General features: G+C 35.3%; 1 protein-coding gene across 1 annotated transcript; it reads left to right on the plus strand.

Annotated features, from left to right (window-relative positions):
- The first annotated feature begins 4,059 nt into the window (after positions 1-4,059).
- On the plus strand, positions 4,060-9,759 carry LOC100169350. Its single transcript, XM_001952110.4, has 3 exons — positions 4,060-4,374; positions 8,524-8,758; positions 9,196-9,759. The coding sequence occupies exons 1-3, from the start codon at positions 4,164-4,166 to the stop codon at positions 9,335-9,337; spliced, it is 588 nt and encodes a 195-aa protein (XP_001952145.1). The 5' UTR covers positions 4,060-4,163; the 3' UTR covers positions 9,338-9,759.
- The last annotated feature ends 6,148 nt before the right edge of the window (positions 9,760-15,907 follow it).

The following is a 15,907-nucleotide window of genomic DNA, read 5'->3' on the forward strand; positions in this document are numbered from 1 at the left end:
CGCAATACTCGTTTTATAACATGCCTGCATTGAATTTTTTGACGGTTTAAAATTTTAAGGTCATTTTTTTCATTAAAGATTTTCGGAGCATTTTGAAGTTTTTTCTAAATTTAAATTTTATAAAAATAGTCAATTTTCAGATTAAATAAGTAGTCCAAATGATAAAGTTCTGACTGTAAAACTTTAATACAATCATTTAAAAGTTTAAATGTGTATTATAATTTATACCAAATTTATTTAATATTAAAAATATTAAAAATAAAAATAATGTAGAGCACTGTGTAGAATTGTTAGGGCATTTTAAAGTTTTTTTAGAACATTAAAATCATCAATAATAATTATGATAATCAACTCAGAAAAATTCAAGGGGGTGCAACTACTCCTACTTTCACCCTCCCCCCCTCCCCTTTTGGACGCTCTTGGTACTTTTCTTAATAATTTGGGAAACGAAAACTAATTACCTTCATATAAAACGAAAAAACGATAAAATCGACTTTCTTTTGTTGTTGTATTTCCAAAACGAATAACCCTCTTGGGGTCAAATAGAATCTAGAAATCTGTGTAATTCAAAAATATTCACGGGGACTTGAAACGTTTAGGTACGTATATTATTATATTTTACTGCAAAAGACATTTTTATAATATTCAGATTAATTTTAAGCTATTATACCTATTTATAGCTTATACCATATTAATAGTAATATTAATAAAATTAATAAAATAATTAATATAGCAACATGAAAATATAATGTGTATTATGTACCCACTTAGTAATATATGAGCAGCAGGCCGTCTCCATACAGAATCGCGTACAGAATGATTTATCGTTGAATTCAAATTTAACACATACAATTACACCAGTGACCTACTCATTACTCAATGACGATGTACCACTCAACTTATACTGCTGTATACCTACAATAGCACAGTGGTTACCTGCTTTACCCCTCCCCCTTTGGTTTCTAAAACAATGTTTTAGATAACGTATACATTAAAAACAAAAAAAAACGTAAAACTCTGACTCTAACTGTGGCTCACACTGTGAAAAATGATAACTGATAATATGATAAGTGTGGTCTGTATAATATTATATAACACGAGTGCGGTAATAAACTGACGATTATTATTCATTATTCAATTATTAATGAGTGCCGGTTGGCATTCGATTATGAAACCTCGTGGTGGTATAATAATAATAATATATACACTAAAATTGCGATCTGTCAAAAGAACAATATGTATGTATGCGCCAGCAGCCATATTGGACGAGGCGAGGAGCGCGAACCGTAGGTACTCGACCTATAATGCCTAAACACTCTTCGTTTCATCACTATTTTTTTGATTCTTTCATTCCACATAATATTGTGCTGGTGGTATATAGTAATATTGTAAAACATTTTATAGCTTCCATGCACAGTAATCCCTCGTTATCCGCGAAGGTTACGTTCCAGCAAACCTGCGCGGATAACGAAACCGTGGATAACGATACCAGTAGTTATCATAGACCCATAAGTACATATATGTATGTATAATGTATATGTGTTATACCTATAGCGATATAACAACAATTATGAACAATTGTGAAAAATAAATTTCTACAGTGTTCGTGTAATAACGGTAAAACGTAATCACAATCGCATTAATAATTTGTTATCGTGAACCCAACCGCGGATAAAAAAAACGCAGATAACGAGGGATTACTGTACTAAAGATTCTTTCACACGCAAATGTTCGTATGTCGGTGAAGTAAGTAGATTAATTTGATGTCTGCAAGCTATAGGCTATCTGATATTTTAAGACCGATTAGCTATTCTGAACAATTTAGAAAAACAGCTCACCAAACGCTCGAGATCGGTTAAACTTTTGTTTTCTAGTCATCAATAAATAAACAAATTATACACAAAATATTATTTCTCTTATTTTGAATAACTTGTTTTTGTTTTTACGTTTTACTGCGTTTTACTTTACCTATATTATTTTTACCTCCAGCGAAAAACAATAAGAAAATTATAAAAATCTACGTGTTTTCCCCCATTTAAAATGTACAGGCGTCCAGCTCTGAAATGAAAAAATACACTACATTGACCCGTTTGGTAGCGTATCCTCACAATTCCACCGACTATTACTCATATATAGAGTGGTTTAAGTGTAATATGTCCTGAAGACCATATTTTCAATTACTTAGCTTTGATAATTATATGCGTTGTAGATACATTCTGTGTCGACACAACCCTTTTTTTAAATGTAGATTCGTATATATACCTAGGTATGTAAGTCGAAAGTAACAAGTAGTTTCTGAATTAGGTAATAAACCTAATTTACGAAGGATAATTTATTTCAATATGAGTAAATAATAAAATTGGGACGATGATAATTTAAAAATTATAATAGGCAATCAATTTACTTGATATATTGCATCTGTTTTATGTTTTATGTAAAACCATCATTAATACTATCATTATCTTTAGCACGTATTATAAGGTTTAATAACTCATTAAGTGTATATTATTATTACCTATGTAGAACGTTGTAGCACGTTGTAGGTATTGCGGAATCCCGCTAGTCGGCGAGAATTTCTCGTAGCCGAATTTTCTGCTAAAAAACACATATAATCGACGCACCGTTGAGGTTGCGAGTGTCGTTTCGAAATCGTCACACGCAACACTATAATATTATATAGGCATAGCGCTCGCCGTCTATATATAGAGAATTTATACTATAAAGATTGCTGTCCGGAATGTGACCGCGATCCGATGTTGCACAGATTGATTCCACCAATCACACTTAAAACCCGATAATTTTATTTCTTTGACAATGAATTTATTCGAATTCTAATTTTTGAAATTTTCAAAGTGCACTATCGAGGAGGACTTTCGTTCAATTTTTGTTTAGATTTTGTCCTGTGGCGATACGATAGATTATTTTATGAAAACTTGAATTAACCGATTTCACTGAAAACGATTAAGCGATTGGCTTATTTATTTATTACGTTGTAATATATAGGCATCGATATCAAAATCCAAACGAGTTGTTTTTTAGTTATAACTTAGTAAAATGTATATACTTGGGTCTTAGATTAATAAATTGTTTTACAAAAATATAAACTATAGATTTGTAATGTCGAATCTAAAGTAGTACTTATAGTAAGAAAGAAGTAGTTTAGTTAAAATAACTAAAATTTTAAAACGTATCATATAGCTCAAACCCATTATCACTCACCTTTATAAGCTATAGTATTCTAATTAAAAACCGAAAAAATGCAAAAACCACCAGTTTGTATTTAAATGTACCATAATTATTGTCAATAAAAAATCATCTAAATTAATAGTTTATAGAAAAAAATTGTGATTTTAATTTGAGACGAATAAGTTGGTATTACCACAAGACACACCCACTCAAATAGCACCAGCTAGGACTCAAAATATTTTAAAATACAGATCTTATATACGCAGCAGATTATCCATTAAAGATCATCAGAAAACCGTAATCAGAATAAATTCTTTATCGAAGGAAATAATATGGACGAGACATTGGTGAATCACTCTGTATCGCACGACTGCAGCAGTCGTGAGTCGGTCAGAAATGTTTCGTTACGATCGCTGCGCTCGGACGACAACAATAATAATATGCGAAGAATCTCGTGTCCAACCCAACCCCCCCCCCCCCCCCGCCTGACGGATACCGTAGGAGACCACAGATAGGTATACGACTTGCGATCTAGACACTTTACTTCCGGACGACTCTTACGCGGAGGACTCGTAACAAGTTGTGTGGAGCTGGTCACGTACACCGCAACAATGTATTGCTGCAGCGTTATCATATTATTATATAATATGTATAGACACGCCCCGGCGGTAGGGGCTTCCACTTCCGGCGCCGCCGCGACCGCCGTCCGGTTTTTTTTCAAGGTTCGCTCTGTTGCGCAATCCGCGACGAGACGCCGACGACCACTACCGCGGTACGACTGGTACCTACACCATGATACACGAGCGCACACTGCTGTAACACAACAACGCGGTAATAATGGGCACTTTCGTTTTTCGTCCGAAAAGCCGCCGCCAATCGCGTTCACTTTCACTCTTGCCGCACGCCGTCGCGGTCTCCCACGGGTTATTCTCGTCGTTTCGTACACAGCTGGCTTTAGTGCACCGTGAATCTCCGCCATGAAACAGCTCGTGCCGTCCGCCGCCCTCGCCGGTCTGCTGGCCGTCCAAACCCTGCTCGTGCTCGGCGTCCTGGACTTGAACGGGTCCGAGGTCCGGGCCCAGGAGAGCCCCTTCGAGTTGCCCGTCCAGCTCATCGGTTTCCCCGTCATCATCGTCGCCGTCAAGATGTCCAATTTCGTCAAGAAACTCGCCTACGCCCTGAGCCCGAGTGAGTACACCTAAACAAGCTATATCCCGCCGGAGCTCGCGCGGCTCGTCTCCGGAAGGCCGTCGACAATTTTTTATCATAAATTATCGTCTTCGCGATATAATAATATAATATGTATGTATTGTGATTTGACCCACTGCGCCCGTGAGCCGCGAGCCCCGAAAATGTTGTCAACAATTTTGACGTCTTCCCGCCCGCCAATTTTCTAATCGCCCGGCGGTCCGCACACTTTCACGCGTAACCGAGGCGGCAGTCCAAACTGGTATTTCGCGCGGCGTTATACAATGTATAACATAATAATATTATATTGCGTGTAGCGATATTATTACATTAGGACGTACATATGCGTTATTACATGGGCAGCCTGTTGATGAAGTCGTAACGCGGAAAGAAGACCACTTGTATGCCAACACGTAACATCGCAGTTCGTAATAATAATAATAATAATATGCGTAAGTCGATAGTGCAGGAAGACGATAATAATAATAATATGTAATGTATGCACCTACATTACATAATAATTCTCGAGTCAGACCGGAATTAACCGTTATTGCAACGTTAACTTTATATTATACGAAATACTTCACCAAGTGGCACGTGCAGGGACGTCCGGGGTATTTTGTTCTTCGTATAACAATTTTCTAATAATATATTTTGCGGACGATTTCATTTCGTCGTCGTCGTAGTTTTCACCGTTTCAGTGGCGTGGCCAGGATTTTAGTTTGGACAGAGGCTTATCTAGGGTATTATATGGCTTCATAAAAGTTACTGGTACCAATGCGCACTGATGCCGTGCGCGAGTACCTAAATATTATTATATAACATTTTAGACTTTTGCATAAAACTTTGTGTAAAAATTACAATTTTAATACACGTTTACGTCTTATGTATAATAACATCTAGAAAGCATTTTTTGGATTTTTCCTAAAATTTCGGGTTGGGCCACAACCCTCTCGACCCCTCATAATACCTCTAACTATAAGCCACGCTGCTCCGACGTAGAATATTTAGGAATACTCATTACTCACCCAACACGACGTCATTATAATATCACCCTCACAGTCATAACCTTATTATTACATATACTTATTATTACATAAACTTACACTCAACCCGATGACCGTTGGGTTATTTTCGTCTTGTTTTCAGGTATTTATTTTGCAGGCCGGATCGATTCGATCACTCGCGAACCGTACGCTTTCGGCTACTGCGACGATGCGATGACCTAATCCAAATACGCGAATTTATTACACAATCGCTAATGGTCTTGTACGGATCGTCGTTATACTATACAACTATAGTTGTTGTTGCCGAGGTTGTTTTTGTGTACACAGTACACGCTACACAAGTGTACGCTAATCGCATACGGTTAATGTATAGAGAGTTTAAAACGACGTTGGTCAATTATGAATAATAATATAATAAAATATAGACAATAATATATAGGTGCGCATTGCAGGTCGTACACCTATTACAGGCGCTTATTGTATTTTAACTCATATTTTGACACATACGCGAGTGTAAGTCACCAAACGACGCGATTTCGTAGGGTTTTCGCGATACTCGGGTATGGAATGCATTACGATTATGTTATTTTAATACCGTAAGAATCCATTTGCACCGAGAACTACTACGGTAATAAATCATAAAGGTATAATGTTATGCACTTATGCTTGTACGGTACAATACAGCGTCGGTTTAACCGAACACGACCTGACGACTGCGCACAACGCTCTATAACGGAAAACAAATTTTTTTCTTCTAATACAGTAAAATGTTTAATATTATATGAGATTGACTCCAAGTTAATTGTCACACAATGGCTTATAAAGATAGTAAACAATTGCCACCTGTATGAGGCCAATAATTCCTACCGATAATTTTTTACGATAATCATGTGATGTTCTTTTAATTCCAGTGTGTATAAGACCAATATAAAAAAATCTTTGTTTTTTTTTTATTGTTTTCAAGTCTTGGATATTAAAACCGAACAATTAATGGTTGTTATATTGATTTATCAGACAATTTGTAACTCACGATATTGTTTGTCGAATAAACTGCAAAAATATATGCAACATTTTTACATTTTTAAAGTAAAAGGTTGACGAGTGAATTTCCAAATTTGTTTAGAACTTGTTGGTAGGATCTAAACAACTGAATTTAATATTAGACATAAAAAAGAACCCAAACTTATTTCATAGTCCACGTCACGTAATCATAGATCGATCAGTATACAGCGTATATACCTAGGCTGTGATGAAAATGGTTCGCTTTTAGCACGAAAAACCGTTTGTTTAGAATCCCTTCAAGTGTATTATTTAAATTTAAAACGTCATTCCACCGGGTGACAATTGTCCTATTTTTCGGATAACAATCTACCGGCAATCATTAGATAATTTATTTACATAATAATATTATGTGTGCACCTGTGAATGGACTCAATTGGTACGCACGAGCTTTAACGTTTAATTAGGTGTCGTCAACTTACGTGTGTGTGTGTGTGTGTGTGTGTGTGTATGTGTACGTTCGCGAGAGTAGAAGACGAGTCACATCACTGATGGACCGAGTGCTCGGATCGCATACTATTTTAATGATAAAAAAAATATAATAATGCGCTGCACGTCGTCGTCGTCGAAAAGTTACGCAAACTGTTTCGTATCGCGTATGTACATATATATTTATTACCACAACTCGGCCGTTATTTGACATGACGCACGCGTGTGTCCACCCGTGTACACGCGACAATGACGTTGCGTAAAAAACTAAAATCGTAAACGAGTGTGTGATAAAAAAAAAAATCGTTTAAAAATAAAAATAAGTAACGACATGGGCACATGGCGTCTCTGCGCGGTCCACCATTATATAGGTGTATTGTTGTATTATAATATTCGTGATACAGCAGCGAGTCTCGTTCATTGTCACGTTACCGTATCGACGGCACATGTCAATTTTACACTGAAATCATAATAGGTACCTATGGTATATAATATGATTACGTTTTGGTTTTCCTCTTTTGATTCCAAAAGACCCGAGTTCTGTAATTATTAACCTGCAGTGATCAAATAATTAAGCGGAACGCGTTTTAAATACTGCTAAGGCCGTCAGAGAAAGGGTCGAATAAAATATGACCTGTACATCAAAGATTCACCGCGAGAATCATCACCGTCCCCCTTCCCTTTAATAATGAGTTTACTCAACTTCAGATTTTTGCAATATATCAGTATAAAGACCGTATTATTTAAATCACTTGCATTTATTTATGGAATTTAAAGAATGTCCTATGACGGTGTCCACTCTGCAGACTTCTTTTTTTCAAATCTGAGCATTAAGTGGTTCTCAGGAAAAACACGCTTGTCTGTACATTATTAAGATGATTTGTGCATATGTGTACTGCAACATATAAGTACCAACTTTGCATTCGGAAAAACCAATTTGGTCTTGACGCATATTTTAATATTAGAGTGAATTATTGTTATTTTAGAAACATGTAATAAATCATAGTGTTAAGTAGGAAAAGGTACATAAAAGTTTCAAAAATCAGAATATTATGAATAAATGCATTCTAATACCTATTAAAGGATAAAATGGGGTGAAAGTACTCGTGCGGCAGATCGCACTGCGTATAGTTATATTATGCATTCAAAATTTCAACGGCTTTTCAGAAACCGTGTTTAATAAATTGTATTTTAAATACAAAATTCACCTTACCTGATATGTATAATATATGATGGAAACAGTTTAACCGTTGTTATTTCTGCTCGTTATTGTCGTGGGCATGAGGGACGATTCTTATTGTTTACCCTCCGGCTTACCCACCTGCCGTCGTGTAATCTGTTTGTGATAATATATAATATAATATCAATAATTAAAGAAAAAAAAACAAAAGCATACGTCATTATTTAAATTTTTATAAAATATAAAGACTTCGTGTCGAATTTAAGCCATTGAAATACAATGATATTTCAACAATTCAAATGAAACATGGCAGGCCCCACGTTATGCTTAAGTATCGACGACTAAGTTGTCGGGATCTATACACTGTGTAGGCTAACTTACATCTACACATTTATAATATACAGTCATATTGTACCGATTTGCCAATTTTATTGTACCGTCCTCATATAAGTATTTTGTTTCGCACGGCCACAGGCACCTACAGGAGAAAGGCTAAGAGGGACTTGGAAGCTGCGACATCAGCCGCTGGGACTTTGTCGTCCTTGGACGTGCTCAAGGCTCAGGAGATGATACTGAAGGAAATGGGTCCTGACGCTTGCGTCTACGAGAAGGTGTGCTCTGCGTACGCCGAGGCGGCCACGCTTGCCAAAAAAGATCGCCGCAGTGGTAAGGCCAGGGTGGACCGAATGGACTGGGAAAAGATCATCAGGTAATTGATTTTGGTTTTTTGATCCTCCCAGCCCCACAATAACAAAAAACCCATAAATCACCCCTATGAATTAAACGATTAAAATATCGTAAAAACAAAATGATTCCTAGATGGACATGTTTGTAGGTATATAGGTGGATATATGTATATAATATGCAGCAAGACGCCCTAAAATTGATAATGGATGAGCTTTTGATATTATAGGGTTTAAGCTCAGCCTATATAATATATGCCTTTTTAAGACTCCACGACAACGTTCTTCTCGCCTCTTCCCCGGTTGACCTCTTCCCCTTACGATAGACTGAGCTATAATATAATATTATGTTGTATATCTGTAGAGTTTTCAATCTGACCGCTCACTAATTGTCATCGGGAAATGTATCTAAAATAATATTTTTTAAGCTACTTCTCGTTCTTAAATTATTATGTTTTCGCAGCGGATACATGGAAACCGGACAGGCCAAAAAGAAGTATTACATGTTGAGCGTGTTCCTGGGCGATGTGCTGGGTTCGCCCGAGTTCTGTTCGAGGATCGTAAGGAAAATCAAACGGTGTGACGCCAAACACATATACCACTGACACTGCACATAATATGTGTTAAATATTTCAAAAACTATATTTATTGAACAAAATAATTTGTAATTATAAATAATAGTCTTAAAAAAATATAATAATAATAATGTAATAATAATATTATGAGACTAAGTGCATGCTCATCACGATGCCGTCGTATCATTGCTATTGTCATTACCTATTACTATCGTCGTGTAATGTCATCGTTTTAAATGTTCTCTTAATTTTTTTACAACCAAATCTGAAATGTAATATTATTATATAATATCGTACTATAACACCATTGTCCTAATGTGTAAATAATCAAAATGTTTTATAGATTTATGTAGATAGAATATTAATTAAATATATATATATTTTTTAATGAAATGTGAACCGACATAATTATGATGTTTGGTGTTTACAAATATAATATTATAATTGATAATTATTATAAATGTATCTATATGTACTTTATGGATTGAGCTTCATTGGAGCTCAAAATTGTAGAATTCAATGTAATTAATTATTTAGGTACATTGCAAATACGAACAAGACAAAAGATTGACAAAAATTGCGACACGTATTGCAATATTATATAATATACGCATTATATTATCTTCACAATCGAAATAGATAGGCAACTGACGACGTCAGATACATAAAAACTCGAAAAATAACTGACCTGTTATTTTTTTCCGTACGCTGCTTCGAATGAACAATTTCGACGTGTGTATAAGATACAAATAAGATATGAGCCGATCGAAAGTGTCGTTTTGAATGAGCTATGCGTATTTATATTACGATAACGCTGAAGTTTGCCAAGTCGTTTACTATACAAGAAAACTTAGGTACACTTGCCCACAGGCCACAGTAAAATTTCTTGTAACGGAATCACCAGGTACAAACTGAATTTTTCGATAAAAATTATGTTATTCCGTTAACTACGGAGATTCTAAAATAGACGAGATATTAGATATAATAATAATAATATATAGGTTATACGGACCTGTTGTAATTTCTCGTTGTAAGGAGATTTCCGTCTGATACTGTATAACTATATATTATACTTATTTACTTACCAGCTTGCAGACTATTGTGATTTATTCGGTTTATCCCTGTGGGACTAGAGGACGCAACTAGGGCTAAAATGTTAAGGGGGGCTGTAGCCGCCACATGATATTACATAAGAAAAGTAACCCACGAAGGCATTTTCCCCACACCACCATTTATATTCACTTAAAAATATAAAAAAATTACACAAATAGAAACAAATTTTTATTTACTCAAGTATAATTTTTCACAATGATAATAATATAGTGCTGTATATAGGTAATAGTTCAGTGCATATTATACTGTACAATTGTGTACACCTAATATTCGTACCAATGTATGGACAAAAATTTTGTCACCATGATTATATGTTTTTGGGTCCGTCTACTTTACTAAAAGACCAACAACCGATTTTTTTTTCTTAAAACCATATTTTACAAATTCGCTTTTGTTATCTATATAAAATATAAAAAAAATATCGACGCCACACGTGTGATGCTCTTTGCTGCTCTCTTCGTGTGACGCCATGGTTTACCGGAACAAACTCGAACAAAAAAATCATAACAATAATATAATAATATCATATCGTATTATCGTTAATCATCATTATCATATTGCTATACACTGTATCGATAATGCTATTATTGTTATTTATAATATTATGATACCAAAGACAGTGTATGGCGCCGACGTCCGACTGGCACTGCAGAGTGGCGGGGGCCGCGGGATTTATATGCTATAACATTATAGAAACAATACAAAATATACGTTTTATTATTATTGTACATACTATATGTATACATTATGAGATCAAAGACTCCATTCGTCAAAATAAATCAATTATATATATATATATTAGAATAATATACTTAAAAGACGTTACTAACGATTAACAGTGAAAAAAAAACTGTAAGAAAACAATAATAATATAATAATCAAAACCGCCCAAAAAACGTCGTACGAGCGAGCATAATAATGACACAATATACGTTATTACACATATTATATATAGACCTATACATCATACGGTTATGACCCGACACGTCGGAACAGTTCCGAGCCGACCTCTCAACTGAACGTTTTATGACCGGTGCTGGTATATGATATTCGAGATCACTCGACGACCGCACGATGCAGCATCCTTACGATTCATAAATAAAATTATGGTCAACTGGTAAAAACGGTTCACTATATCATAAAATATATAATAAAATGATAATATCACATTGTATCGAGTAGGTACCTACGATATGAGTAGAAAGATTAGTTTATTATCGAGACATCCGAATCACTGCGAGCGCTAGGAAATACGATTTCTTAAAATAATTATTCATCTAAACGATATTATTATTTATTTATTAGATATTATGAGCACTATCAAAGATGAGGATAATGTCTGAATTTAAATGCACTAAAAATAAAAGGATCACCTTTGAAGTATAACTGTTGCGTGAAACGAATTATGTACTTGGAATGAATACTGTCCGGGGGCACCCAAAAAACAATGCACTTTCCGTCGAAAAAAATGAAAGTGGAAAAGTTGTATCCCCGGACAACGCCGCGGGTATGCTATAGGTAACCTATACATAACAGTCGAATTTTTAAACCGCTTCTAAAAGCGATTTCTCGAGTATTTATCTTATTAATTTATACCGTCGTAGCTTTATCATCATATTATATAGGCGCACTGCATACTATTTTAAAATCAAAAAACGAACCTCGCCGCCGCGGGACCCGTCGTCGCACCACTGTTCTTCTAATTATATAATTATATTTATAATGTAATTCGCATGACCTTTTCGTGCCGCCAGCGGGATATACTCGGCAAATCCCATTAAGGAATTGTCGCCGCGGTGCTCGGAGATAGGAGAAATGTTATGCGGAACGGCTGCAGGAGGAAAGCCGTTATATTCGCGCGAATGATTAATCGCGGTGTCTGCGGTTGTGTGCATAGGTAAACCGGAAAACCGGAAGCGAGCGGTGCGGCAAGTATATAAACTTGCGAGCACACTGACGTAAGACGTGCAGCAGGGACGAGTACAATCGCATACGGAGGGGCGGGGGATGGGAAATTAATTAAGTCTTTGTCTGTCCAAAAAATACACCGCGTACGATCCGCCGCCGCCGCCAGAGACCTGCACCTCCACACAAACCGCACAACCCCACCGCCATCGCCGGTGGATAATTTTCTCTCCGCCGTCGACCGATGATTAATGCGTTTACCCGCTCGTTTGACAATGAGCAGTGAGCACACACACACACACACACACACACACACACACACTGGTGGGGGAGCACACGTACGTACGTATAATAATATAATATAACCTCTTGACAGTTAATTTCGGTTGACGAACGCGTTACGAAAGTGTGCGTGCGTATAGGTCTCCCGACGATATTTCGAATATTTAGCAATTAGCTTTCGCGCGTCTCCAACCCTCGAGGGGGGGGGGACAAGCTCTACTGCTGCAGTCAAGCGTCGTCGTTGTAACTTTTTTCTTTTTTTCTCTCTCCTCACTTGGCTCTTCCTCCTCTTCGCATGTATATATAGGAACCCGCACACGCGCCGCTATAACATTATATTATAATATACGCGGGCTCGTGCAAAACGATTACGCGACTTAAGTTTTGACGATGTACAGTACGCTGCAGTCTCTTCAGACCTAAAGCGTGACCCAAGGACCTCGCACGTTTTACCATGAGATTTGGGAATCTGGCGTTCGAGTTGAGAGAGCCGGGCCGCCTTTAATAGATATACTATAACAATGTATATGGAGCTCTATAGTACTACAGGCCTATATAAAATCGCCCTAAAACGACGATTTTTAGGACTAAGGAGGAAGGACCGCAGACTATCGTGTCGGAACAACTCAATCAGACGCAGTTTAATATACATCAGACTTTGACATGCCATATTTTAACGTAAGTATATATCATAATATTATAATCATTGAAACAAATTGGTTTTTAAGCCGACGACCACACAATATTATCTTATACAATATGGTTTATGCGTGAGATAAAATAACTTTGCGATCGTATTACTGAACATTATACACACGCGTGCTTGAACGTTTCCAATTCGTTTTTAATTTTGTTTGCACTTAGTCTTAGTGCAATAATTAAAATATTATTACGCTTGTACGAAACATGTTACAATACCGTACGGCGGCGGTCATGTGTATAATATCATTACGCGATCATTGTTCATCATTATACATTATTATTATTATTATTACTATCGTGTACACGCATAATAGTATAAAATATAATATTATATTGTACCGAAAACCCTTTTACGAATTAAAAACTCGTTTAAACTACTTGACGATTTCCACTATACAACGGACACTAAACGCCCCGAATATTGAGTCTTAAATGCGGTGTGTAAAATACGCGTTTACACATTATTATTATTATTATTTATTTTAATTTTAATATATTGCGACACGCGCATGCGACCCCGTCGACTTGGCAGAGAGAACCGACCGTAAATTGTTATACCATTTCGACGCCCGCGTAACTCTACACACATTGATTGGAGGCGTGTTTGGCGAATGTTTTTTTAGTGCAGTGCACACATTATTCATATCTACTTCACGATAATTATTGTTGCGTAACAACTGATCGTCAAAAGTACGTCAATGTGAACGAACAAGCACTGTTTCGATGTATTTACAATGAGAATAATATATATTATTATGTACCTATAATAAATATTATTTTTTGTTCTTATTTACATATTATAAGTAGGTATATAGAACGTCTTGGCGAGCCCTTATTGTTGCTGGCAATTTCAATACATATTTTACTTGGTTTTGAAATTTTCGGTTGAAGGGTTTCCGTGAACATTTCTAAAATATGCTAGAAAGTTTACGGCACCGGTAAGTTACATTTTTACAAAAAAAAAATTCCAATATATAAGTTTTAAATAGGAAAGAGGTGAAAATCGTTTTCAAGCGCCGTTTGCCTGTTAATGTAACTAAGAGTATAAAGGAGAAGAAGCGTCTTGTAACCTTCCAAACTGCGCTTAACAATTCGTGTAAACGGCGATCTATAGATATTGACAAAAAAAAAATATTTTGAAAACGTTAAATTTTTATCCACCTCAAGAGCTACGAAGACCTGTTATGCCATTTCAATACATATTTTACTTATTTTTAGATTTTATGATGGAAGAATTTCGAGTAAATTTCAAAACTAGATTATAGGAATAATGAACGACTACGGTAAGTTTCATATATTATGCAAAGTAAAATGTTCGTTTGTCATATTAATACTATGCATTTTAGTTAAATTAAAAAATCAATAATAGAAACTTTGCTATCGGAAAACCTTTTTCTGAGATGCGTATTTATTATTGTAGTATACACTGTTAAATATGGCATACGTCATACCAGCCCCCTCCCAATTTTCAAATTATTGAAATTTTACTTTTCCATCAATATTAGTATCTATATGCTATCTGTACGAATTTGTACGCAGTGATCAAGAATATGTTTTTAAACCTTCGATGGACTGGCGTGACTTCACACTTGTTTACTCGTTTACTTTTTATACGATACTATGTGGACATAGTAGGTAAACGCGCAAAACATTAGTCGTCGGAGAGGGATAAAAAAATAGACGAAATAATATTTTATGACAAAAAACGATCGACTGACGAGCGTTATAATTAGACTGATGAGGGTGCCCAAAACCGGAAAAACGGAAAATAAATAATTCACTAGGTACATTTTTAGTCAATGATGGAAGGTGAAAAGGTGCCCGTAAAAAATATTTGTTGTGACTATATTATTATAGTGACGAATAATAAAAACAAGAAAAAAATGTGCATATGATATCATCAACCGAAAAACGTAACGTATTAAACGTATTTAAAAATAGATTAAAAAATTCTGCGAAATATGAGTTTTATTTTTATGCGACAGAAAAACAAAATATAATATCGTAAACTAAAAAAACAAAGTTCAGCGATAAAAAAAATACAAACAAAACGATATGTACTTATCATGTCAAAGATCTAAAAATAAACGTTGTTAAATTGCACGACGAGGAGAATAAAATTTAAAATTTTCTTTTCCGTAACGCAAAACTGTATAATAGTAAGTACCTGTTTTAATTCGCTCTGCTATTTATTTGTGATTTGTCGGGAGTTTTTTTCCTTCTTCGCATCTAACTACATGGTGCATTTCTATGTCATGGACAATCGCGTTTATAAATTAATATAAATAATATAATATTGTATTGTTTATTTATTAAACGACTAAACATAAACAATTATAAATACAAAAATGTTTAAAATTACATAATATACATGGTTACACATTCCCAGTACACCTGTACCTAAGCATTGGCTTGAAATGGGACTGTTGACTTTTGAGTGAATTCCATACATGAAATATTAAAAAATATTAGGAAAACATAAGTAATATAATGCAATTTAGAATACATACATACATATATATATATACTTATATATTATGTTATATATAAACTAAAATTAAAATGTTTAGTTAACAGAAAAGTCAAATTAGTCTACTA

This window comes from Acyrthosiphon pisum, chromosome A2 (genome assembly GCF_005508785.2).
Source record: "Acyrthosiphon pisum isolate AL4f chromosome A2, pea_aphid_22Mar2018_4r6ur, whole genome shotgun sequence".
Taxonomy (NCBI): domain Eukaryota; kingdom Metazoa; phylum Arthropoda; class Insecta; order Hemiptera; family Aphididae; genus Acyrthosiphon; species Acyrthosiphon pisum.

What these genes read in the sequence shown, in the direction of transcription:
- LOC100169350 (XM_001952110.4), top strand. Translation starts at nt 4,164, where the DNA reads ATGAAACAGCTCGTGCCGTCCGCCGCCCTCGCCGGTCTGCTGGCCGTC. An exon ending in CGCCTACGCCCTGAGCCCGA is followed by an intron (nt 4,375 to 8,523) that starts GTGAGTACACCT and finishes GCACGGCCACAG; the next exon opens with GCACCTACAGGAGAAAGGCT. An exon ending in GACTGGGAAAAGATCATCAG is followed by an intron (nt 8,759 to 9,195) that starts GTAATTGATTTT and finishes ATGTTTTCGCAG; the next exon opens with CGGATACATGGAAACCGGAC.